General features: G+C 49.2%; 1 protein-coding gene across 1 annotated transcript in view; it reads right to left on the bottom strand.

Moving 5' to 3' along the window:
- Positions 1-25,492, bottom strand: part of ptdss2 (phosphatidylserine synthase 2) — a 32,414-nt gene extending 6,922 nt beyond the window's left edge. The window contains exons 1-7 of the mRNA XM_038270881.1: positions 24,789-25,492; positions 16,497-16,598; positions 15,247-15,329; positions 13,257-13,324; positions 10,302-10,436; positions 9,286-9,336; positions 9,055-9,168 (exon numbers count right to left, since the gene is read on the bottom strand). Coding sequence (XP_038126809.1) covers positions 9,055-9,168; positions 9,286-9,336; positions 10,302-10,436; positions 13,257-13,324; positions 15,247-15,329; positions 16,497-16,598; positions 24,789-24,907 — 672 coding nt within the window. The 5' untranslated portion in view covers positions 24,908-25,492. The remainder of the gene's footprint in view (positions 1-9,054; positions 9,169-9,285; positions 9,337-10,301; positions 10,437-13,256; positions 13,325-15,246; positions 15,330-16,496; positions 16,599-24,788) is intronic.
- Positions 25,493-26,738: the final 1,246 nt, after the last annotated feature.

Raw genomic sequence — 26,738 nt, 5'->3', positions numbered from 1 at the left:
CCAGTCAGTCAGTCAGTCAACCAGCCAGTCAGTCAGTCAGCCAGCCAGTCAGTCAGCCAGCCAGCCAGTCAGCCAGCCAGTCAGTCAGCCAGCCAGCCAGTCAGTCACCCAGTCAGTCAGTCAGTCAGCCAGCCAGTCAGTCAGCCAGCCAGCCAGCCAGCCAGTCAGTCAGTCAGTCAGCCAGCCAGCCAGCCAGTCAGTCAGCCAGTCACCCAGACAGCCAGTCACCCAGTCAGTCACCCAGTCACCCAGTCAGCCAGTCACCCAGTCAGTCAGCCAGTCACCCAGTCAGTCAGTCAGTCACCCAGTCACCCAGTCAGCCAGTCACCCAGTCAGTCAGCCAGTCAGTCAGTCAGCCAGTCACCCAGTCAGTCAGTCACCCAGTCAGCCAGTCACCCAGTCACCCAGTCAGTCAGTCACCCAGTCACCCAGTCAGCCAGTCACCCAGTCAGCCAGTCACCCAGTCAGCCAGTCACCCAGTCAGTCAGTCAGTCAGTCAGTCACCCAGTCAGCCAGTCAGTCAGTCAGCCAGTCACCCAGTCAGCCAGTCAGTCAGTCAGTCAGTCACCCAGTCAGCCAGTCACCCAGTCAGTCAGTCACCCAGTCAGTCAGTCAGCCAGTCACCCAGTCAGTCAGTCACCCAGTCAGCCAGTCACCCAGTCAGCCAGTCACCCAGTCAGCCAGTCACCCAGTCAGTCAGCCAGTCACCCAGTCAGTCAGTCACCCAGTCAGTCAGTCACCCAGTCAGCCAGTCACCCAGTCAGTCACCCAGTCACCCAGTCAGTCAGTCAGTCAGTCACCCAGTCAGCCAGTCACCCAGTCAGTCAGTCAGCCAGTCACCCAGTCAGTCAGTCAGCCAGTCACCCAGTCAGTCAGTCAGTCAGTCAGTCACCCAGTCAGCCAGCCAGTCACCCAGTCACCCAGTCAGCCAGTCACCCAGTCAGTCACCCAGTCAGCCAGTCAGTCAGTCACCCAGTCAGCCAGTCACCCAGTCAGCCAGTCACCCAGTCAGTCACCCAGTCAGCCAGTCAGTCAGTCACCCAGTCAGCCAGTCACCCAGTCACCCAGTCAGCCAGTCACCCAGTCAGTCAGTCAGTCAGTCACCCAGTCAGCCAGTCACCCAGTCAGTCAGTCAGTCAGTCACCCAGTCAGCCAGCCAGTCACCCAGTCAGTCAGTCACCCAGTCAGCCAGTCACCCAGTCAGTCAGTCACCCAGTCACCCAGTCACCCAGTCACCCAGTCAGCCAGTCACCCAGTCAGTCACCCAGTCAGCCAGTCAGTCAGTCACCCAGTCAGCCAGTCACCCAGTCAGCCAGTCACCCAGTCAGTCACCCAGTCAGCCAGTCAGTCAGTCACCCAGTCAGCCAGTCACCCAGTCACCCAGTCACCCAGTCAGTCAGTCAGTCAGTCACCCAGTCAGCCAGTCACCCAGTCAGTCAGTCAGTCAGTCACCCAGTCAGCCAGCCAGTCACCCAGTCAGTCAGTCACCCAGTCAGCCAGTCACCCAGTCAGTCAGTCACCCAGTCAGCCAGTCACCCAGTCAGCCAGTCACCCAGTCAGTCAGTCAGTCAGTCAGCCAGCCAGTCACCCAGTCACCCAGTCAGTCAGTCACCCAGTCAGCCAGTCACCCAGTCAGTCAGTCACCCAGTCACCCAGTCACCCAGCCAGTCAGTCAGTCAGTCAGTCACCCAGTCAGTCAGTCAGTCACCCAGTCAGTCACTCACCCAGTCAGCCAGTCACCCAGTCAGCCAGTCACCCAGTCAGTCAGTCACCCAGTCACCCAGTCAGTCAGTCAGTCAGTCAGTCACCCAGTCACCCAGTCAGCCAGTCAGTCAGTCAGTCACCCAGTCAGCCAGTCACCCAGTCAGTCAGTCAGCCAGTCACCCAGTCAGCCAGTCACCCAGTCAGTCAGTCAGCCAGTCACCCAGTCAGTCAGTCAGCCAGTCACCCAGTCAGCCAGTCACCCATTCAGTCACCCAGTCAGTCACCCAGTCAGCCAGTCACCCAGTCAGTCAGTCAGTCAGTCAGTCAGTCAGTCAGCCAGTCAGTCACCCAGTCACCCAGTCAGCCAGTCAGTCAGTCAGTCAGTCACCCAGTCAGCCAGTCACCCAGTCAGTCAGTCAGCCAGTCAGTCAGTCAGCCAGTCACCCAGTCAGTCAGTCACCCAGTCAGCCAGTCACCCAGTCAGTCAGTCAGCCAGTCACCCAGTCAGTCAGTCACCCAGTCAGTCAGTCACCCAGTCAGTCAGTCACCCAGTCACCCAGTCAGCCAGTCACCCAGTCAGTCAGTCAGCCAGTCACCCAGTCAGCCAGTCACCCAGTCAGTCACCCAGTCAGTCAGTCAGCCAGTCACCCAGTCAGTCAGTCACCCAGTCACCCAGTCAGTCAGTCAGTCAGTCAGTCACCCAGTCAGTCAGTCACCCAGTCACCCAGTCAGCCAGTCACCCAGTCAGTCAGTCAGCCAGTCACCCAGTCAGCCAGTCACCCAGTCAGTCACCCAGTCAGTCAGTCAGCCAGTCACCCAGTCAGCCAGTCACCCAGTCAGTCAGTCACCCAGTCAGTCACCCAGTCAGCCAGTCAGTCAGTCACCCAGTCAGCCAGTCACCCAGTCACCCAGTCAGCCAGTCACCCAGTCAGTCAGTCAGTCAGTCACCCAGTCAGCCAGTCACCCAGTCAGTCAGTCAGTCAGTCACCCAGTCAGCCAGCCAGTCACCCAGTCAGTCAGTCACCCAGTCAGCCAGTCACCCAGTCAGTCAGTCACCCAGTCAGCCAGTCACCCAGTCAGCCAGTCACCCAGTCAGTCAGTCAGTCAGTCAGCCAGCCAGTCACCCAGTCACCCAGTCAGTCAGTCACCCAGTCAGCCAGTCACCCAGTCAGTCAGTCACCCAGTCACCCAGTCACCCAGCCAGTCAGTCAGTCAGTCAGTCACCCAGTCAGTCAGTCAGTCACCCAGTCAGTCACTCACCCAGTCAGCCAGTCACCCAGTCAGCCAGTCACCCAGTCAGTCAGTCACCCAGTCACCCAGTCAGTCAGTCAGTCAGTCAGTCACCCAGTCACCCAGTCAGCCAGTCAGTCACCCAGTCAGCCAGTCACCCAGTCAGTCAGTCAGCCAGTCACCCAGTCAGCCAGTCACCCAGTCAGTCAGTCAGCCAGTCACCCAGTCAGTCAGTCAGCCAGTCACCCAGTCAGCCAGTCACCCATTCAGTCACCCAGTCAGTCACCCAGTCAGCCAGTCACCCAGTCAGTCAGTCAGTCAGTCAGTCAGTCAGCCAGTCAGTCACCCAGTCACCCAGTCAGCCAGTCAGTCAGTCAGTCAGTCACCCAGTCAGCCAGTCACCCAGTCAGTCAGTCAGCCAGTCAGTCAGTCAGCCAGTCACCCAGTCAGTCAGTCACCCAGTCAGCCAGTCACCCAGTCAGTCAGTCAGCCAGTCACCCAGTCAGTCAGTCACCCAGTCAGCCAGTCACCCAGTCAGTCAGTCACCCAGTCAGTCAGTCACCCAGTCACCCAGTCAGCCAGTCACCCAGTCAGTCAGTCAGCCAGTCACCCAGTCAGCCAGTCACCCAGTCAGTCACCCAGTCAGTCAGTCAGCCAGTCACCCAGTCAGTCAGTCACCCAGTCACCCAGTCAGTCAGTCAGTCAGTCAGTCACCCAGTCAGTCAGTCACCCAGTCACCCAGTCAGCCAGTCACCCAGTCAGTCAGTCAGCCAGTCACCCAGTCAGCCAGTCACCCAGTCAGTCACCCAGTCAGTCAGTCAGCCAGTCACCCAGTCAGCCAGTCACCCAGTCAGTCAGTCAGTCACCCAGTCACCCAGTCAGTCAGTCAGCCAGTCACCCAGTCAGTCAGTCACCCAGTCAGCCAGTCAGTCAGTCAGTCAGTCAGTCAGCCAGTCACCCAGTCAGCCAGTCACCCAGTCAGCCAGTCACCCAGTCAGCCAGTCACCCAGTCAGCCAGTCAGCCAGTCACCCAGTCAGCCAGTCACCCAGTCACCCAGTCAGCCAGTCACCCAGTCAGTCAGTCACCCAGTCACCCAGTCAGTCAGTCACCCAGTCAGCCAGTCACCCAGTCAGTCAGTCACCCAGTCAGCCAGTCACCCAGTCAGTCAGTCACCCAGTCCGCCAGTCAGCCAGTCACCCAGTCAGTCAGTCAGCCAGTCACCCAGTCAGCCAGTCACCCATTCAGTCACCCAGTCAGTCACCCAGTCAGCCAGTCACCCAGTCAGTCAGTCAGTCAGTCAGTCAGCCAGTCACCCAGTCAGTCAGTCAGTCAGTCAGTCACCCAGTCACCCAGTCAGTCAGTCAGCCAGTCACCCAGTCAGTCAGTCACCCAGTCAGCCAGTCACCCAGTCAGCCAGTCACCCAGTCAGCCAGTCACCCAGTCAGTCACCCAGTCAGCCAGCCAGTCACCCAGTCAGCCAGTCACCCAGTCAGTCAGTCAGTCAGTCACCCAGTCAGCCAGTCACCCAGTCAGTCAGTCACCCAGTCACCCAGTCAGCCAGTCACCCAGTCAGCCAGTCACCCAGTCAGTCAGTCAGCCAGTCACCCAGTCAGCCAGTCACCCAGTCAGCCAGTCACCCAGTCAGTCAGCCAGTCACCCAGTCAGTCAGTCAGTCAGTCAGTCAGCCAGTCACCCAGTCACCCAGTCAGCCAGTCACCCAGTCAGTCAGTCAGCCAGTCACCCAGTCACCCAGTCAGCCAGTAACCCAGTCACCCAGTCAGTCAGTCAGCCAGTCACCCAGTCAGTCAGTCAGCCAGTCACCCAGTCAGTCAGTCAGCCAGTCACCCAGTCAGCCAGTCACCCAGTCAGTCAGTCACCCAGTCAGTCAGTCACCCAGTCAGCCAGTAACCCAGTCACCCAGTCAGTCAGTCAGCCAGTCACCCAGTCAGTCAGTCAGCCAGTCACCCAGTCAGTCAGTCACCCAGTCACCCAGTCAGTCAGTCAGCCAGTCACCCAGTCAGTCAGTCAGTCAGCCAGTCACCCAGTCAGTCAGTCAGCCAGTCACCCAGTCAGTCAGTCAGTCAGCCAGTCACCCAGTCAGTCAGTCAGCCAGTCACCCAGTCAGCCAGTCACCCAGTCAGTCAGTCACCCAGTCAGTCAGTCACCCAGTCAGCCAGTAACCCAGTCACCCAGTCAGTCAGTCAGCCAGTCACCCAGTCAGTCAGTCAGCCAGTCACCCAGTCACCCAGTCAGTCAGTCAGCCAGTCACCCAGTCAGTCAGTCAGCCAGTCACCCAGTCAGTCAGTCACCCAGTCAGCCAGTAACCCAGTCACCCAGTCAGTCAGTCAGCCAGTCACCCAGTCAGTCAGTCAGCCAGTCACCCAGTCAGTCAGTCACCCAGTCAGCCAGTCACCCAGTCAGCCAGTCACCCAGTCACCCAGTCAGTCAGTCAGTCAGTCAGTCAGCCAGTCACCCAGTCAGCCAGTCACCCAGTCAGCCAGTCACCCAGTCAGTCAGTCAGCCAGTCACCCAGTCAGTCAGTCAGTCAGTCAGTCACCCAGTCACCCAGTCAGTCAGTCAGCCAGTCACCCAGTCAGCCAGTCAGTCAGTCAGCCAGTCACCCAGTCAGTCAGTCAGTCAGTCAGTCACCCAGTCAGCCAGTCACCCAGTCAGCCAGTCACCCAGTCAGTCAGTCAGCCAGTCACCCAGTCAGTCAGTCAGTCAGTCAGTCAGCCAGTCACCCAGTCAGTCAGTCAGCCAGTCACCCAGTCAGTCAGTCAGTCAGTCAGTCAGCCAGTCACCCAGTCAGCCAGTCACCCAGTCAGTCAGTCAGCCAGTCACCCAGTCAGCCAGTCAGTCAGTCAGCCAGTCACCCAGTCAGTCAGTCAGCCAGTCACCCAGTCACCCAGTCAGTCAGTCACCCAGTCAGCCAGTCACCCAGTCAGTCAGTCAGCCAGTCACCCAGTCAGTCAGTCAGTCAGCCAGTCACCCAGTCAGTCAGTCAGCCAGTCACCCAGTCAGTCAGTCAGTCAGCCAGTCACCCAGTCAGTCAGTCAGCCAGTCACCCAGTCAGTCAGTCAGCCAGTCACCCAGTCAGTCAGTCACCCAGTCAGCCAGTCACCCAGTCAGTCAGTCAGCCAGTCACCCAGTCAGTCAGTCAGTCAGCCAGTCACCCAGTCAGTCAGTCAGCCAGTCACCCAGTCAGTCAGTCAGTCAGCCAGTCACCCAGTCAGTCAGTCAGCCAGTCACCCAGTCAGCCAGTCACCCAGTCAGTCAGTCACCCAGTCAGTCAGTCACCCAGTCAGCCAGTAACCCAGTCACCCAGTCAGTCAGTCAGCCAGTCACCCAGTCAGTCAGTCAGCCAGTCACCCAGTCACCCAGTCAGTCAGTCAGCCAGTCACCCAGTCAGTCAGTCAGCCAGTCACCCAGTCAGTCAGTCACCCAGTCAGCCAGTAACCCAGTCACCCAGTCAGTCAGTCAGCCAGTCACCCAGTCAGTCAGTCAGCCAGTCACCCAGTCAGTCAGTCACCCAGTCAGCCAGTCACCCAGTCAGCCAGTCACCCAGTCAGTCAGTCAGCCAGTCACCCAGTCAGTCAGTCAGTCAGTCAGTCAGCCAGTCACCCAGTCAGCCAGTCACCCAGTCAGCCAGTCACCCAGTCAGTCAGTCAGCCAGTCACCCAGTCAGTCAGTCAGTCAGTCAGTCACCCAGTCACCCAGTCAGTCAGTCAGCCAGTCACCCAGTCAGCCAGTCACCCAGTCAGCCAGTAACCCAGTCACCCAGTCAGTCAGTCAGCCAGTCACCCAGTCAGTCAGTCAGCCAGTCACCCAGTCACCCAGTCAGTCAGTCAGCCAGTCACCCAGTCAGTCAGTCAGCCAGTCACCCAGTCAGTCAGTCACCCAGTCAGCCAGTAACCCAGTCACCCAGTCAGTCAGTCAGCCAGTCACCCAGTCAGTCAGTCAGCCAGTCACCCAGTCAGTCAGTCAGCCAGTCACCCAGTCAGCCAGTCAGTCAGTCAGCCAGTCACCCAGTCAGCCAGTCACCCAGTCAGCCAGTCACCCAGTCAGTCAGTCAGCCAGTCACCCAGTCAGTCAGTCAGTCAGTCAGTCACCCAGTCACCCAGTCAGTCAGTCAGCCAGTCACCCAGTCAGCCAGTCAGTCAGTCAGCCAGTCACCCAGTCAGTCAGTCACCCAGTCACCCAGTCAGCCAGTCACCCAGTCAGCCAGTCACCCAGTCAGTCAGTCAGCCAGTCACCCAGTCAGTCAGTCAGTCAGTCAGCCAGTCACCCAGTCAGCCAGTCACCCAGTCAGTCAGTCAGCCAGTCACCCAGTCAGTCAGTCAGTCAGTCAGTCAGCCAGTCACCCAGTCACCCAGTCAGCCAGTCACCCAGTCAGTCAGTCAGCCAGTCACCCAGTCAGCCAGTCACCCAGTCAGTCAGTCAGTCAGTCACTTGGTATAATTGATTGATTTATGTGGTGAAATATGGCTGAACATGTGAACGACGACGACGATGATGATGATGATGATTAAAAACCAAACAGGAAGTTAAATTCAGTAAAAACTATGAATGAAAGTTAAAATTCAGGAAACTGGATGATAAGAGAGAGAAAGAAGAAACTAAATGTGAGATTATTAAATCAGAGCAGATTTTAATCCCGTCCATAGATGAGCTGATCAACACACAGCTCCTGTCATTCTGATTCACCAAGATCTAGGCTGGGGGTGGGGCCAAGGCAGAACTTTAATCTCATTGGTCTGATTCTTTCTCCATCTTAGAAAACTCAATATTTGGACAAAATTCCTGAAAATGTGAAGGAAGAAAAGAAAAAGGAGTTAAAATCAATCCTCTGGTCTTTGCTTCCCAGTCTGAAGACGTTTCTCTTCCCATTTAGGAAGATTTTTCAGTTCAAAATGTCAGAAACTGCGTTTAGTTCCAGGCTTTATGGAGCGGACCAAAGCAAAGCCGTTTAATGACCAAAATCGAAGCCCTAACAAGGTTTTGGTTTTCCTCCAATCTATCAAACCTGGAACATTTTGAATTGAAAAGTTTTCTGGAAAAGAAACGTCTTTAAACTTGGATACAAAGATTGGATGACTGAGAATATCCACCAAGGAAAGAGGAGAATATCTGAATCCCCGTTTGTCAGGATGGAATGACCCAATCAGGACGTTTGTTTAAACCTTTTCATTTAGAATAGCAGAACTCCGACATTCCGTCAGCGTTCCTGTTCTGGATGACGATGGAGGAAAAGAGACACTGGTGGGATTACAGACCAAACATCATCACAGCAGCATTTCCTCCACCGCCTGAAGGAATCTAGATTATTCTAGCAGATCTATAGTGTGCAATAGAGAGGCCTAGAATGAGAAGGATCCTCAGAGGGACATTCTTCCTGGAACATCACAGTTCATTCAGGATGTTAAGATGGCGGCCATGACGACGGCGGCTATGAAACCATCTGAAAAAAACAGTTTTTAAATAGATTTTAGAAAAAAGATCCACCTAAAGGTTTTCATTTTTTTCTTCATTTTTTGACAACAACTCAGAAAACTGATGGTGCAATGACAGAGGCGGGGTCAGAGGTCAAGATGGTGGGAAGATCTGCGACAGGCTGGGAGAAGCATTTAGCTCCTTCCAACGTTTCTGAGCCGTTTTCAGAGGACGAGGCAGAAGTCGGCCATGTTTTCTGAGGCGTTCGCTTGAAGCAGCGTTTATTACTCCTCCAGCAACACGCTGCGGAAAAAGGCTGGATTCATCTGCTGAGTCAGCATCACAGCTGAGGCTGAAAGATCGGATGCGTCTCGCTTTGATGAAAGCCAGAATTAGGGGGTATTTGTTAAGGTCAAAGGTTACCCTGTGATCAGGTGAAGGACGGCACCTTTTTTCTAAATAATGAAACTTCTGGAGTAAAATCAGATCCAATGAATGATTTTCCTAAGAAACATATTTTCATCTTTAGCAGCAGAAGGAAAATTTTCTGCTCATTATTTGATGATTTCCATCGTTTTAACTGTAGGTTGTCATAGAGATGAGTGAAAAACTAACTAAAGCTAAAAGAAGATATTTTTAAACAAACTGCTCTGTTAGTGTGTGTGTGTGTGTGGGGGGGGGGTACTCACGTGGTCCCACCAGCACTCAGAGAAGTTGGGCAGCTGGTGTTCCAGGCTGTACTCCAGGAACTCGAACATGACGCTGATGATCATACACATCCACCAATCCCGAATCACCAGAGTCTGAAGGACAAACCGAGCATTATCTAGCCGGCCATGTTGGTTAAACGTTTAAACGAAGCAGGATCAGAAAATGATTCCATGTGTGACTCAGAGGTTGGATAAACTCTCAGGGTTTACCTTTATGTACCATCCCAGGAAGTGAGCTGGAACGAAGCCATCCATCTTATCCTGCAGAAGGAAACAAAGGGATTTCCACATTGTGCATGGACTGGGAGACTGGGAATATAAAGACGCTTCTATAGTGTGAGGAAATCAGTTCACAAACAGTCAGACATATGAGAAGCAGTAGATGGTTTTCATCTCTGCAGGATTAGCTTCTCTCTGGATCATTGGAGGGTCTGGAAAGCTGATGGGATGATCTCAGCAGCAATAGCCTCCATCGTCAGGAAAATCAACCTCTGCTGACAAGAGGCAGCTTTATAACAGAGCTAACCTGTTTATAAAGAGACCGCAGCAGCGGAGTGCATCAGAGGAAGCTTTTAAAGTGCCTTGAGATGACATGTGTTGTGAATTTGGCGCTATATAAATAAACTGAATTGAATTGAATTTTAGCTCCGCCCCCAGAGCCATGCTGGGAGCATCTATGTGGATTCAAACAATGTTTCACAAAGGAAGCGTCTTCTGGCTTTAATTCAGCCCTTAATGTTTCCAAAATGTCCCACAGCTTTGAAACTAAGACTGTTAGGGATCCAGCTGATAGACTGACCCATGGAGGGAGGCTGCAGTAAACAGGAAGACAGTCTGGAAAACACTGAGACAATAAAAATCAGTCATGCAATCCATAAATATAGTCTTTATGAGAGAAACACGGTGATGGCAGCATCATGCTGAGGGCTCAATCCTGGACGGACAGGAGGCTGCTAAACAATTCAGACTGAGCCGGAGGTGAGCAGATTAAAGCAGAATGGCCTAGTCAAAGTACGGACCTAAATCTCTCAATGTAAAGATGAAGCTGCAAATATTCTGTTTCTAGATGTTGAAGAGAGGAAAGCTGGAATCACTCAGCAACATTTAAAGTTATTTTATCACATAAAATCCAAATAAAACCCATTAAAGGTTCAACATTTTAACCTTTAATGGGTTTTATTTCAAACCTTTGAAGGAGAAATTAGCTGAAAAGGTAATTTTCTTACCCAGAGGTTGTGGAAGGGGTCAGTAGTGTTCCCCGGGTCGTAGATGAGGCAGTTCCCTCCATAATCCCGCTCAGGCAGAGGGACCCCCAATCTGGGGTCAATGTACTTCATGAACTGTCGTCCATCATGAACCGTCTGTTCAGAGAAGAACGGCTTCATCAACACCTGATCAGTTCTGATGCAAATACAGCTTCTAGTTCCTGCATCAAGTTTGAACTTTGATAAATCATCTCCAAACTGGAACCCGGGCTAAACGGACTGGATCCTTGTCTTTTTAATTAAATTTAACTGGAAGAGACAGAAAAAACAGGCATTTAAGAACGCCTTAAAGTCGCAGGGAAGGGGGTGAATGTGATTGGTCGATTATCAAGGGGGCGGGATTGTTGTGGCAGAAGGTTCACAATTAAGTCTGGTTGTGGCCGGTTTGTGGGAAGCATGTTGCTAACCAGTTAGCATCTTAGCGCTAGCAGGTTCCCAATGGGAAATTCCATTGGGACCAAGTAGCACTAAATTGGTGCCTTAGAAACGACGCTGTCAAGGAACGCTATGGACAGCGGAAACATGCAAGAGGAGGAGAGTTTAGTGTCGGAGGTCGTGGATGAGTCTCCTCCGTCATCCATTTTTTATTTAGAGGAGGAAAGCGGGGACGAAGATGTTGTGGAAGAGGACGCCAGGGCGGCAGAAGCTTGGTTTGGTGTAGAAGGCTTCCAGCCGTACATGTTTGAGCCCTTGCCTCGCAACGCTGCCAGTTCTGTTAGCTCTACGCCTGCCGAAGACACAGACGTCCATCCCCGTGAACACTGGGACGCAACTCAATGGGAAAGGAAAGGATTCTGGTTTCAACCGTTGCGTATACAGGTGCTGGTCATAAAATTAGAATATCATGAAAAAGTAGATTGATTTCAGTAATTCCATTTAAAAAGTGAAACTTGTATATTATATTCATACATTACATACAAACTCATATATTTCAGATGTTTATTTTGTTTAATTTTGATGATTACAAATGACAACAAATGAAAATCTCAAATTCATCATATCAGAAAATTAGAATATTGTGAAAAGGTTCAAAATTGATGGCCCCTGGTGCCACACTCTAATCAGCTAATTAACTCAAACCACCTGCAAAAGCCTTTAAATGGTCTTTCAGTCTAGTTCTATAGGCTACACAATCATGGGGAAGACTGCTGACTTGACAGTTGTCCAAAAGACGACCATCGACACCTTGCACAAGGAGGGCAAGACACAAAAGGTCATCGCTAAAGAGGCTGGCTGTTCACAGAGCTCAGTGTCCAAGCACATTAATAGAGAGGCGAAGGGAAGGAAAAGATGTGGTCGAAAAAAGTGTACAAGCAAGAGAGATAACCGCACCCTGGAGAGGATTGTGAAACAAAACCCATTCAAAAATGTGGGGGAGATTCACAAAGAGTGGACTGCAGCTGGAGTGAGTGCTTCAAGAACCACCACACACAGACGTATGAAAGACATGGGTTTCTGCTGTCGCATTCCTTGTGTCAAGCCACTCTTGAACCACAGACAGCGTCAGAAGCGTCTTGCCTGGGCTAAAGAGAAACAGGACTGGACTGCTGGTGAGTGGTCCAAAGTCATGTTCTCTGATGAAAGTAAATTTTGCATTTCCTTTGGAAATCAAGGGCCCAGAGTCTGGAGGAAAAGAAGAGAGGCACTTCATCCACGTTGCTTGAAGTCCAGTGTAAAGTTTCCACAGTCAGTGATGGTTTGGGGTGCCATGTCATCTGCTGGTGTTGGTCCATTGTGTTTTCTGAGGTCCAGGGTCAACGCAGCCACATACCAGGAAGTTTTAGAGCACTTCATGCTTCCTGCAGCTGACCAACGTTTTGGAGATGCAGATTTCATTTTCCAACAGGACTTGGCACCTGCACACAGTGCCAAAGCTACCAGTACCTGGTTGAAGGACCATGGTATCCCTGTTCTTAATTGGCCAGCAAACTCTCCTGACCTTAACCCCATAGAAAATCTATGGGGTATTGTGAAGAAGAAGATGCAATACACCAGACCCAACAATTCAGAAGAGCTAAAAGCCACTATTAGAGCAACCTGGGCTATCATAACACCTGAGCAGTGCCACAGACTGATCGACTCCATGCCACGCCGCATTGCTGCAGTAATACAGGCCAAAGGAGGCCCGACTAAATACTGAGTGCTGTACATGCTCATACTTTTCATGTTCATACTTTTCAGTTGGCCAACATTTCTATAAATCCTTTGTTTTTATTGGTCTTCAGTAATATTCTAATTTTCTGATATGATGAATTTGAGATTTTCATTTGTTGTCATTTGTAATCATCAAAATTAAACAAAATAAACATCTGAAATATATGAGTTTGTATGTAATGTATGAATATAATATACAAGTTTCACTTTTTAAATGGAATTACTGAAATCAATCTACTTTTTCATGATATTCTAATTTTATGACCAGCACCTGTATTAGCTGCGACATATGAATCAAGATGCTATGACCGAAAACATTTGATTGACAGATGACCGTTGATATATGATTGGCTGAATTTAGGTGTTCAGGCTGATGTAGAACTAACTGGCCTGCAGAAGATAACGGAAAAAAAAAAAAAACAGATTTTAAGACAGGATTTGGGACAATATGGTCTGATAAAAAGTACATTAATACAAATGTTTAAGCCAGAATGATTTGACATTTAAATATGATTTCCCTAAAAATTTAAAATGATGATTCTATTAGAACAGCCCAGTGGGGGAAATCGGCCCCAGTGGGGGAAATCGGCCCCAGTGGGGGAAATCGGCCCCAGTGGGGGAAATCGGGCCCCGTGGGGGAAATCGGCTCAGTGGGGGAAATCGGCCCCGTGGGGGAAATCGGCCCAGTGGAGCAGAGTTCTGCTGATTTAGAGTCAGGATCAATGTCTAGATAGAAAAGCTTTTATAGAATTGGATCCATACCTGAAACAGGATGAAGATGAGGAAGAGTTCGTAGGCGACGCTAACACACAGCCAGAAACGCCAGTAAGCTGGAGAGAAACACACACAATGGATCAGATCCCGATTCTGCAGGTTCAACCATTTGGACCTTCATCTGTGATGAGCTCATTATCTTAGATCTAATCTAACTAGAGATGCACCGACAGTGTGACCTAGATCTGAATGGTAAAGGATCCCAGGTGTGGATGGTGTCCCAAAGGGGGAACATTAGAGGTAAAGGAAGCAGGACCGTTTACAGAAAGATGGATAATCTGTCATCAAAGTTTTATTCCTTAGTTTTAAACCTTAAACTGGATTTTAAAGGTTTCTATAAAAGCATAAAATGTGAGTGAGACTGGTGTCTATGGGACAGATCTACACCATTCAGAGTGTTTGACCGCCACCTACAGGCCTGGAGGGAACATTGCTAAATGCATCGAGACCAAAAACAGTGTTTGCATAATGTGGAACCTGCATTTCTTTTTTTTAAATGATATTACAAATACAGCCTGATTCCTGGAGGCTGAATATTTGGAGATGATAGTGAAGCTCATCTCAGATTCTAGAGGCTTTCAGATTTAGAATAATTCAACTGGTTTTACATAAACTGTTCTGTTCAGTGAACTAATTAATTTATAAGCAACGATCAGCTGAGAGCAGCAACCATGAAGAGAGTTTAAAATCAGGTAAACAGATCAAAGCTCTGCAAAAAAACATCATTTCTGATCTGATCTGTAGAGATTCATTTCCTTTATTGCTCAGTTGTTCAGTAACAGGTCTGAGTTCATCTACGGAGGAACCTGCAGCGCAGAGCAACAGAAGTGACTGGACTCGCTCAACAGGTCAGGGAGTGTGTCTGTTTGTTCACAGTAAATCACAGGAGCTCCAACTGTAACCTGACAACAAGCAGAGCAACAACAAACACGTCTGAGGCGTCGCCTCTGCTCCTCCAACCTGCTTGTTTTCTTTCCACGCCTTCCTTCCCTGTGGCGTTAAAGAGGCGGCCGGATCCGTCAGGCTGACGACCGACTGCAGCTTCAACCATTTATGATGGAATAGAGTCACAGCATTATAACGGCCCTATGCAGATAAATAACTCTATAAAACACCAGAATATGGGAATATAAGCCGGTATGCGTGATTATATGGCAGGAATAGATTTATTTTTCTAGATATAACTGATCTGTGCGTTAAAGGAGCGTGGCGGATATCCAGGCAGAGCAGCCATGTTTACCTGCAGCTTCTCTACAGGCTGAGCTTTAAACTCACAGGAATATTTTTCTCCTTCACCCTAAAATAACAAATAGTGTAAAATAAAAATCTAATGAATGTCTCTCTGATCATGTTGTTCGCAGAGCTGCTGCTTGAGGCCCTGATTGGATTTCAGACTCTTTAGGAGGCGGGAAACAAGATGCCCCCCCCCCAATGAACAGAGACATTTATTTGGTTGGTAATTAATATAATTATTAATAAAGACAGCCGGACGGTGGAGTCCAACCCTTAATGTAAAACCCGGTCAGTCGGCAAATTACACATAAAATGATTCTACTGATTATAATTCATTATTTAGACTTAATTTAAATGATTATTCATTTACTTCCAGTTCTAGTTGTTTAATATATTCATGATCTTTCGGTAAACAACAAAACATCACCTAAATCTATCTTTGATGTATTTTATCAACTATCTAACCGTCATAGTAAATCTATTATCAAAACTCTATGTTTTACTGAGCTGGTAGCAAATTCTATCTGCAACTTCTTATTTTGAAAAGCTGCTAATGGGAGGAGCCAACTCATCAGGCCAACTCCTCTGACCAATCAGAGCAGAGAAGGCGGTATGGTGTGTGTGTGTGTGTGTGTGTGTGTGTGTGTGTGTGGCCTTGAGGCAATGAGGATAAAAAGCCAAAGAATGAGGTCAGAGACCTGATGTGGATCACGAGGGTTCGATCACCTGAGGAAGTGTGTTTTACCTGGATGGGGTCTGGTGAAGGGTCCATCCTTAGCCTGCGTTACTCCGAAACAGAGGAACACCAGGATGCTGGCCACGATGCCCCTGAAACAACAAGCACCGATCAGTCAGTCGCGTCTCTCCCAAAGCTGCCTGATCATTTTCACCTTTTTCTAACAGTCTGACATCTAAAAAGCTTCAAATGATGTGAATTCTTTTAGTGCCTGATGGTGAAAGTTCACCAGGAGTGAAGGATAATCAGAGCTTGTTCTATTATATAAATTATATAGCAACATCAAGCTATGCTGAAGGAGTTTAAATGGGACAATAATGAGGGAGGGGCCATACCGTCTGAACTAGCAGGATAAATAGAGAAGGTAGGGATAACGAGCCAGACTGAAAGGAAAAGCCTGATCTGGTCACCAGTGGATCTGGTCACCAGTGGATCTGGTCACCAGTGGATCTGGTCACCAGTGGATCTGGTCACCAGTGGATCTGGTCACCAGTGGATCTGGTCACCAGTGGATCTGGTCTTGTTCTTATAAAGCGTCAGATGGCAGAGGACTTTAGCAAAGCGCTTTACATTCACTCACACACTGATGGTGGTGAGCTACATAGCAGCTACAGCTGGCCTGACTGAAACCAGGCTGCCGTACGCTGGCGCCACCATCTGGCCACCATCAGTAGGTAATGCAGGTCAAGTGTCTTGCCCAAGGACACAACAGCACTGAAAGCTGGAGCCGGGGTTTGAACTGACAACCCTTAGATCGATGGGCATACTCCTGCAGCCCACGCCTACCACCCCCGTTCACAGTCACGCCATGGGGACCTAGGTCCTTATGGGGACCAGGATTCTCTCTGTAAAGTTCTCTTTGAGTCGGGGCTCGGCCCAGGGTCGGGGCTAGGCCCTATTAATGAATGGAAGTCTATGAAATGTCCCCATAAGTCATGCAAACACGACTGTGTGTGTGGGAGTGTGAGTGGGGGGGCAGGGGGGTGCTGGGATCTTTATCCCGTTGAGCTGGACTGTGCTGACTGCAGCAAATCCCATTAAGAGCCTTTATTCAATCTTTTAGACGCATCAGCAAACATCACTATAGATCTACCTTCTTAGAGTGAGCCCTCCTCCCTTCATAGCAGACAAAAGCAAAAATAAAGAAGCTAAAACATCCTGACATGGAACGTCCTGCAGAAGCTGTCGTAGAGTAAAAGATCTACGGCGGCGGCACCGCGACCCCGGCGGCGGCACGGCGACCCTGGCGGCACACTGACCTCTTAGTGTTGTAGGCGGTGTCCTGAGGCGTCTCCTCCAGCAGCGTGACGTAGACCAGGGCGCAGGTCAGGATGAAGAGCACGCTCAGGGTGTGGGCTCGCCTGCGGGAGCAGAGGGAGATTAGCGGCTTTTCATCTTTATGCTTAAACACATTCAAACGGTAAATTAAAAACCTCAGTAGATCATCACTGTGGAATAAATCAGTCTTTTTCACTCATTCTAAGCAGCTTTCATGGTCATTCAGTCTGCTTCATGTGGCAGACCACCAGCACAGACCTGCTCATTAAACAATGAACTGATGAATGATGGTGGAGATCAAAGATGGCGTCAGAAGGGTCAGGAGGAAGGTTACAGCAGAGCTAGCTTATAGAACAACATCCCATGATTTGGAGAGATAACATCTCCATCAATGAACCAGATGATAGAAGAGCACATCTATAAAGGCAGACTCTAGAACCAAGCCAGGAGGTCTCTGGTAGCTCTGTAGGAGCTGCAGGGGTCCGTGGCTCTCTGATAGAAACCAGGACAAGGAATGAAGGAGCCGCCATCTTTGCAGCAAAAAACCCGTAGAATCTAGATCTACAAAGTAGGACGTAACCCACAGAAGAACAGCTGGAAAAGTTCAAGAGGAATCTGACTATAATCCATCCTGCTAGGAGCCTCTTGGTTTAATCTAACACACCAACGTCCACGCAGGTCTAAATGAAAATCTGATTTGCTGAACAGCAGCCTGAACAGGTTCACCTGTCGATGGTGAAACATTAATAGATTCTCCAGAAATCCACACCGATGACCAAACTTTGGCCTTCAGCACGCCGCGCTGGTGTCACTCCGACATCCTGTGGGTTCCACTCATCTATACAGATTAGATTTAAGGGCAAAGTTTGCTTTGAGCAGCTGCTGATATCTGAGGGGTAGAACAGGTCTGCAGCCGGAAAACAGGTCTGCAGCCGGAAAACAGGTCTGCAGACGTAAAACAGGTCTGCAGCCAGAACAGCGTCCAACAAAGGACGCTAAAATATTCCTGATGATTATTAAATATGATGTTAGGGTATCACTGAGGGTATCTGCTTCATTCTCTCTCTGTTCTCCTATTCTGCAGAATCTGTTAGTTCAATCTCTAACCTTCTGCTCTCTCTGCTTTTCCTCAGAGTAGCTTTGCCTCGTCTGTTCCTGTTTGGCTGTGACGTCATCCTGGAAAGAAACATCAGCTGTGCTGCTTCTATCAACACCCTTGTTAATAGATGTTGGAGATCGGCCTGTTTTCCAGTGTGGTCCTGTTTCTCTGACCGTGACTGAGTGGATGTGCTCTCTTCGTCCTCTGGCATGGGAGCTGCCTTGGAGCTCGTCTGCCTGGCTGTGTGTTTCCTGGACGGGGCCGCCTGTGGAGCTGGTTGACAGTTGCCTTTTGTATCTATGCTTCTTTTTCTATGTCTGCTTCTGTCTCCTTGAACCCCAGTCGGCCTCAGCAGATGGCCGCTCACACTGAGCCTGGTTCTGCTGGAGGTTTCTTCCTGTTAAAAGGGAGTTTTTCCTCTCCACTGTCGCTACAAGCATGCTTAGTGTGGGGGATTGTATTTGAGTCAATGAGTCGATGCAATCAACTGGTTTTCCTTAGATAGAAAACTTTGTATCAATATGATCTGGTTGAACTGTAAAGTGCCTTGAGATGACATGTGTTGTGAATTTGGCGCTATATAAATAAACTGAATTGAATTGAATTGAGTGACTCTGAGGACGGATGGATGGACGGTCAGATGGATGGACGGACAGATGGATGGACGGTCAGATGGATGGACGGTCAGATGGATGGACGGACAGATGGATGGACGGACAGATGGATGGACGGACAGATGGACGGAAGGACAGAAGGATGGACGGACAGATGGATGGACGGTCAGATGGACGGAAGGACAGAAGGATGGATGCTTCCAGATACGGGTTTGAATTTAGCTAAATAATTTCCTCCATCAGACGCAGTTTAGTCAGAATCACTGATGGAAGTTTAGTTAAAACTGTCCAACTAGTTTAGAAACTAAACCCTCATTCTGACCATTTATTCATTTATATTCTCATTCCTCTGGCAGCACTAGAGCACCCAAACCCCCTCTCTGCATTTAGCCCCTCCCCCTGGGGAGCAGAGGGCTGCCATGGTGCGGCGCAGAGCGCAGAGTGGGGTTAAGGGTCTGGCTCAGGGACCCAGAGTGGAGGCTGTGGGGATGGAACTCACAATCTCTGGATTCCAAGCAATATGCTCTTATGCTTTATTATGCATCCATCCATCCATCCATCATCCATCCATCCATCATCCATCCATCCATCATCCATCCATCATCCATCCATCCATCCATCATCCATCCATCCATCATCCATCCATCATCCATCCATCCATCCATCCATCCATCATCCATCCATCATCCATCCATCCATCCATCATCCATCCATCCATCATCCATCCATCCATCATCCATCCGTCCATCCATCCATCCATCCATCCATCATCCATCCATCATCCATCCATCATCCATCCATCCATCATCCATCCATCATCCATCCATCCATCCATCCATCCATCATCCATCCGTCCATCCATCCATCATCCATCCATCATCCATCCATCCATCCATCATCCATCCATCCATCCATCCACCCATCATCCATCCATCCATCAATCCATCATCCATCCATCATCCATCCATCCACCCATCATCCATCCATCCATCATCCATCCATCATCATCCATCCATCCATCATCATCCATCCATCATCCATCCATCCATCCATCCATCAGCCATCCATCATCCATCCATCATCCATCCATCCATCCATCAGCCATCCATCATCCATCCATCATCCATCCATCCATCATCCATCCATCATCCATCCATCAGCCATCCATCATTCATCCATCATCCATCCATCATCCATCCATCCATCATCCATCCATCATCCATCCATCCATCATCCATCCATCATCCATCCATCCATCCATCCATCATCCATCCGTCCATCATCCATCCATCCATCATCCATCCATCCATCCATCATCCCTCATCCATCCATCCATCCATCATCCGTTCATCCATCCATAATCCATCCATCCGTCCATCATCCATCCATCCATCATCCATCCATCCATCCATCCATCATCCATCCATCCATCATCCGTTCAGCCATCCATCATCCATCCAGCCATCCTCCATCCATCATCCGTTCATCCATCCATCCATCCATCCATCATCCATCCATCATCTATCCATCATCCATCCATCCATCCATCCATCCTCCATCCATTCATCCATTCATCCATCCATCCATCCTCCATCCATCCATCCATCCATCATCCATCAATCATCCATCCATCCATCCTCCATCCATCCATCCATCATCCATCCATTCATCCATCCATCCATCCATCATCCATCCATCCATCCTCCATCCATCCATCCAGCCATCATCCATCCACCCATCATCCATCCATCCTCCATCCATCCATCCATCCATCCATCCATCATCCACCCATCCATCATCCACCCATCATCCATCCATCCAGCATCCACCCATCATCCATCCATCCATCCATCCATCCATCCATCCATCATCCACCCATCCATCCATCATCCATCCATCCATCATCCACCCATCATCCATCCATCCTTCCATCCTCCATCCATCCATCCATCATCCATCCATCCATCCATCATCCATCCATCCATCATCCATCCATCCATCCACCCATCATCCATCCATCCTTCCATCCTCCATCCATCCATCCATAATCCATCCATCCGTCCATCATCCATCCATCCATCATCCATCCATCCATCCATCCATCATCCATCCATCCATCATCCGTTCAGCCATCCATCATCCATCCAGCCATCCTCCATCCATCATCCGTTCATCCATCCATCCATCCATCCATCATCCATCCATCATCTATCCATCATCCATCCATCCATCCATCCATCCTCCATCCATTCATCCATTCATCCATCATCCATCCATCCATCCTCCATCCATCCATCCATCCATCATCCATCAATCATCCATCCATCCATCCTCCATCCATCCATCCATCATCCATCCATTCATCCATCCATCCATCCATCATCCATCCATCCATCCTCCATCCATCCATCCAGCCATCATCCATCCACCCATCATCCATCCATCCTCCATCCATCCATCCATCCATCCATCCATCATCCACCCATCCATCATCCACCCATCATCCATCCATCCAGCATCCACCCATCATCCATCCATCCATCCATCCATCCATCCATCCATCATCCACCCATCCATCCATCATCCATCCATCCATCATCCACCCATCATCCATCCATCCTTCCATCCTCCATCCATCCATCCATCATCCATCCATCCAGCCATCATCCATCCACCCATCATCCATCCATCCTCCATCCATCCATCCATCCATCCATCCATCATCCACCCATCCATCATCCACCCATCATCCATCCATCCAGCATCCACCCATCATCCATCCATCCATCCATCCATCCATCCATCCATCATCCACCCATCCATCCATCATCCATCCATCCATCATCCACCCATCATCCATCCATCCTCCATCCATCCATCCATCATCCATCCATCCATCCATCATCCATCCATCCATCATCCATCCATCCATCAACCCATCATCCACCCATCCATCCATCCATCCATCATCCATCCACCCATCATCCATCCATCCATCCATCCATCATCCATCCATCATCCCATATGATCTTTTCTCTGTGGTTCTTCCCTCCAAATCGCATCATAAAACATGTCAGTTAAATTTGCTTTTTCTATAAAGATAAACGTTTTTTCTTGTTTCATGATATTAAAATAAAATGCGCTTTCTGTCGTGATGTTGATTGTTTTCTGTTTTACAAATTTCAGCTTTGATATAATAAGAAATTATAATGAAAATGAGAAAGAAGCTATGCAGCAATAGATTGTAGAATAATTTCACCCTGAGCCTGGTTCTGCTGGAGGTTTCTTCCTGTTCAAAGGGAGTTTTTCCTCTCCACTGTCGCTACAAGCATGCTTAGTGTGAGGGATTGCTGAAGAGTCAATGAGTCGATGCAATCAGCTGGTTTTCCTTAGATGGAAAACTTTGAATCAATCTGACTGGATGATCTGGTGAACTGGAAAGTGACCTGAGATGACATGATGAGAACTGGAGGTATAGAAATAGGCTGAATAGAATTGAGTTTCACTGTGAATTGTTTAGTGTGAATACAAACCCTAACCTGTTGCAGGAGACGTGACATTTATAGGATGTGACCTTTAGCCTCTGCTGCTGCGTGAGAACAAACAACTTTATTTTTAGCAGTTATTCTCAGTTCTGGCTTAAACTCTGATAATCAGAAAATAAAACATGCTTTAAATTAAAGCGGCCATGTTTTTCTACTATTAAAGCCTTTAATAGTTATTAACCGACTGCATGAAGAAATGAAGAAGGATGAAGGCAGTGAGAGGATTCAGTCTTTTAGGATAAACAGTGATGATGTTTAGGGCTAAACTTCAGCAGCCAAAGGTTCCTTCCAACAGACGCTGTGATAAAATCTTCCTCTTTCATCATCATCATCACCATTTTATCTCCAATCAGCTGCTCCGTGTCTAGAAGTGAATTCTGCTGCTGCTGTTCCATCAGCCTCTCTGCCACGCCTGAGTCTAGAGAGCATTTCTCCTGGTTCCACCTCCCATCCAACCTGTTCAGCAGGAGGAGGAGGGGAGGGAGGGAGGTGTTTGTCTCCAGGCCGACTCCCCCATAGCGACGCTGGAGGTGAGAAACCAGGCAGGAGACGTAGCGACCCCCCCGCAGCCCAGAGGGAGGCTGAGATTGGAGGATGAAGCAGCTCAGTGAGCTTAAAGCTGCTTGTTAGAATAAACTCTTCATGGTCGGATGCTGAGAATCAGAAGATCTCTGCTCTGGTTCTGCTCTCTTCTCCAAATGAAATTAAAAACCCTTAAAGGAGCTAAAACCAGGCTTAAAGCCTCTGCAGGGTTTTACACCGCCGCGTCTTCCTGGGGAGAGACGGTTAACGGGAAATGTCCAGCCTGCCAAACGGGAAATGTCCAGCCTGCCAAACGGGAAATGTCCAGCCTGGTAACGGGAAATGTCCAGCCTGCCAAACGGGAAATGTCCAGCCTGCCAAACGGGAAATGTCCAGCCTGCCAAACGGGAAATGTCCAGCCTGCCAAACGGGAAATGTCCAGCCTGCCAAACGGGAAATGTCCAGCCTGCCAAACGGGAAATGTCCAGCCTGCCAAACGGGAAATGTCCAGCCTGCCAAACGGGAAATGTCCAGCCTGCCAAACGGGAAATGTCCAGCCTGCCAAACGGGAAATGTCCAGCCTGCCAAACGGGAAATGTCCAGCCTGCCAAACGGGAAATGTCCAGCCTGCCAAACGGGAAATGTCCAGCCTGCCAAACGGGAAATGTCCAGCCTGGTAACAGGAAATGTCCAGCCGCTGTTCTTGCAGTTTTGTTTGCTTATAAAGCCAAACGGATGCAAACGACCAGCTGTGGGCTGACCGTGTTTCACAGCCAAACGATCAAACCGTTTTGCGTTTCCCGGTAAAACGCGCATCATTTCCTGTCACATATAGACTCGGTACATATTGGCTCCTATAAGTTAGGTTGGCTGAAAAGCTGTTGGGACTAAACTAGCAGGAGATGAAACTCCTTGAATGCATCTGAGGAAATCTCTGATATCAGATTTCTCTTCAGACTCAGAATGACCCGTTTTGATGAAGATCCAGGGAACATAGAATGTGACGGCCTGAAATGACCCGGCCAATAGGCAGAGAAGGTGATTGGCTGCAGTCTTCCATCTCTCCAGGATGTGTACGCCTCCAGGACTCTGAGGCCTGCAGGGAACCCCCCCCCCCCCCCCCCCCCCCCCCCCCCCCCCCCCACAAACCATTCCAGTCCCTTCCCTCTGGCAGGAGGCTGCACCCCATCAGGACCAGAACCTCCAGTTCTACCAGCCTGATCAACCAGGCCCAGAGACCCCCCGCCACCCTGCCCCTCCCCCCCCCCCCCCCACTCAGGACCTAGAAGCTACAGCAGCGTAGCATCTCCAGACCTCCTGCCTTACATTAACGCACCACCTGCTGTGAATATAGTATAGAGCTATATACCGTGTATTGTATATCTTATATCGTATATAGTTATAGATTCTGCATATATATCTATTTCGTCTGCATCATCAACACCAAGTCAAACTCCTAAGATTAAACCTGCTTGTGACTCTGAGACGACATCATTGCTGCTGATGCATTATGGGATTGATTCTCCATGACTTGAAGCTGTTGTGCGACATGGAAGTATTTTAGACGTCTTACTGGGTAAACTGGTAACATCAAAGACGCCTTGCAGAAGTATTCAAAGCTTTATTTAATGTGACGGATCAACATGGAGGACGAAATAACTGCAACATGTTTGCTTTAAAGGTTAACGAGGCTACGTCCTTCTACTCAGCTTCGACCAGCTTTAGAAGACCATCCCCACAGTATGACGCAGCCACCACCATGTCTCACTGTGGGAAACTCTCCAGTCAAACCGCACATATAGAAATTTAACACTTTCTTCCATAATCCTCCTCCTTAAAACCAGATATTCAACTAACTGGATCCGTTAGAAAGAATTTGATTTAAAAACCTTGAAGCGACATAAAGGATGACGGCAGCATAGATCAGTCTGCAGCACCTAATAGACCTCCTTCCACTTCTATGTCTAGTTCGACATATATCTATAAACCTGTAATAATATCTGCTGCAGAGAAGCTGAAATAATGGGGGATCTGTATCCATGGCAACCACCGACCCAAACACTGCTGAAATAAAAACTGAACCATAAGATCAGAGAATTACAAAAATAAAGACTAGAAAGCAACATTTACAGCATCGCTGCTTTGCTTTTAATCACATCTAGAGATAAAGAATTGAATTTAAAACTGATATTAAGGCAGAAATAAAGATTTATCCTTTGAAACAACCGGAAGCTGTTCAGATTGACTGCAGGGAGGGAATGTCACATTTCCAGATCTGCTCCAAGCCCACGCAGCCCACGCAGAACACGCAGCTTCACCATCTGATGTTAACGTCACTGCTTAGCTCTGCTGAGTTTGGAGGAAAATCAATGATCCTGATTATTCCTCAGAGTCACGTGGCTCATTAATCAGCGGTAACTTCAAAGGCTGCCTCTGACTTTCACACAACCTTCATGTTTCCACCAGTGACCGCATCCACGCGCCTCCACTCACCAGAAGAAGGTGTTGGTCCCGTCGTCGTAGACTTCGGACTCGGCGTTTCTCCGGTGCAGACCGTCCCTGGAGGTCTGCTTCAGCCCCCCCTCCCTGCTGACCTCCTCGGTCTTGGCCATGCTGCGGTCTGCTCGGTTAGGCTCCGGTCTCTGTCGGCCCCACCCAGCAGACTGAAAGCATCCTGGGCTGGTCGGAGGAAAAAACCTGAAGATCTCGTCCCTTCGGTGTGAAGCCGCCAAACAGGCAGCAGTTATTTCAGTAACATCTGCTCCCAGACTGATGACGACTTCCTGCTGAACACCAGGAGCTGATCAATCAGAGCGGTTAGCTAATGACTGACCTTGCCCAGGAGGTCTGTTACTAATGAACCAGTCTGTAGAAGCAGACCTCCTCTGATGCGCGTCACTATTTAACTGCTTTTTAAAAAATTTATTAGCAAAGCACGCGGCTGACTTTCACATTTAGCCTCTATGACTCACCAGCTCAGCTCATTTATGTGCTGACGGCCTGCTTTACGGCAGAGCTTAGCGACAGCTGCCGCGCACTACATTACAAAAAACTGGAAACAGTTATAATAAAGTTCTTCAAAGCGTCGCTGTTCCGCTACAGACCGACAGGAGGTCTGCTTAATAAAAACCAGCAGACCGCTGAGCATTGAATAACTGCTGCACGAGCCGATCACACGCGCTCAGAAACAAACACGTTTCCGGTAAGTGCTCTTCAAAGTAAAAGCCCTCCGGTAATACGGGATACGTCAGCCCGTGCGCCATCTTGTGAGGGGCATAGTCTTAGGGGAGTGGCAGCCTAGTGTTTAGAGTATAAAGCATTGAATCCTGAGGTTGTGAGTTCGATCCCCACAGACTGCCCCTCTGGGACCCTGAGGCCCACGCTGCTCCCTGGGCGCCGCACCATGGCAGCCCAGTGCTTCCCAATGAATGAGGGAATTTCATTGCTCTTTACTTGTGACGGTGGAATGACAATAACAGCTGAGAAAATAAAGTTTTTTGATTATCCTCCTTAGACTTAGGCAAATTTTATTGAGATGCACAAAGTGTCTATAAAACGGAACCTCCTGGCAGATGTCTTAAAATTTCATGTTTCCATATAAAACTCATTCCTTATATAGGAACTGGTTTTCCTTTTCTCCCACACTGTTTACATTCTGATCACTGCTGCACTTTATAAATGGAAATGTTCATTTCACTGTTGAAAAGCTGTATGCATCAAAATAAAGTTAGTCTAAGTCTAACTCACCTGCACCTAAGTGTTGTTGCTGGTAGAGAGGTGAGCATTAGAGACTGACATTTTTTCGGGAATCCCACGGGTCACGGGATTCCCGTGGGATAGGAGTCAGTATTAGTAACGATCACGGGATTGGGACGGTACAGGATTAAACATTAACGGGAGCAGACGGGAGCGGGAGCAAACCAATAGTAACTTCCGCTCTGAGTTTTTCACCCGCGCTCAAAAACAACAAGAATGGGAGTGGAGCAGGAGCGGGAGTCATTCTGAATAGGAGCGGGATGGGAGTGGGAGTAATTTCACCAGGAGTGGGACAGGACAGGATTTAGATTTCTACTCTGGCCCGGGATCGGGACGGGACACAATTTTTTTCTGTGGGAGTGGGACGGGACAGGAGTGAAAATCCACTCCCGTGTCAGTCTCTAGTGAGCATACAGTTTTTGATCTCACCTTCAAGCTTTCTGTTTACCTGTTTGTTTATGCTGCATAATTCGTGTATCAGGAGGTGCAACGCTTTATATCAGAATTACCAGCAAAAGTAATAAATGATAAAAAGCCTCAATGTCCTTTGAGTCTACTTTAAAGTTACTGGACATACAGGAGACAGGAGAGACGACACGTCAGCTGAGCGAACCAGCATTCATCCAGGAGCTTTAAGTTCAGTCTTAGCCTCTATGTTGCCATTTATTCATTGAAGGACACCCGTCC

This window comes from Cyprinodon tularosa, unplaced genomic scaffold (assembly GCF_016077235.1).
Source record: "Cyprinodon tularosa strain WSP-4 unplaced genomic scaffold, ASM1607723v1 ctg781, whole genome shotgun sequence".
Taxonomy (NCBI): domain Eukaryota; kingdom Metazoa; phylum Chordata; class Actinopteri; order Cyprinodontiformes; family Cyprinodontidae; genus Cyprinodon; species Cyprinodon tularosa.
The sequence above is the reverse complement of the archived record's forward strand: the minus strand, read 5'-3'. Positions and strand labels throughout refer to the sequence as shown.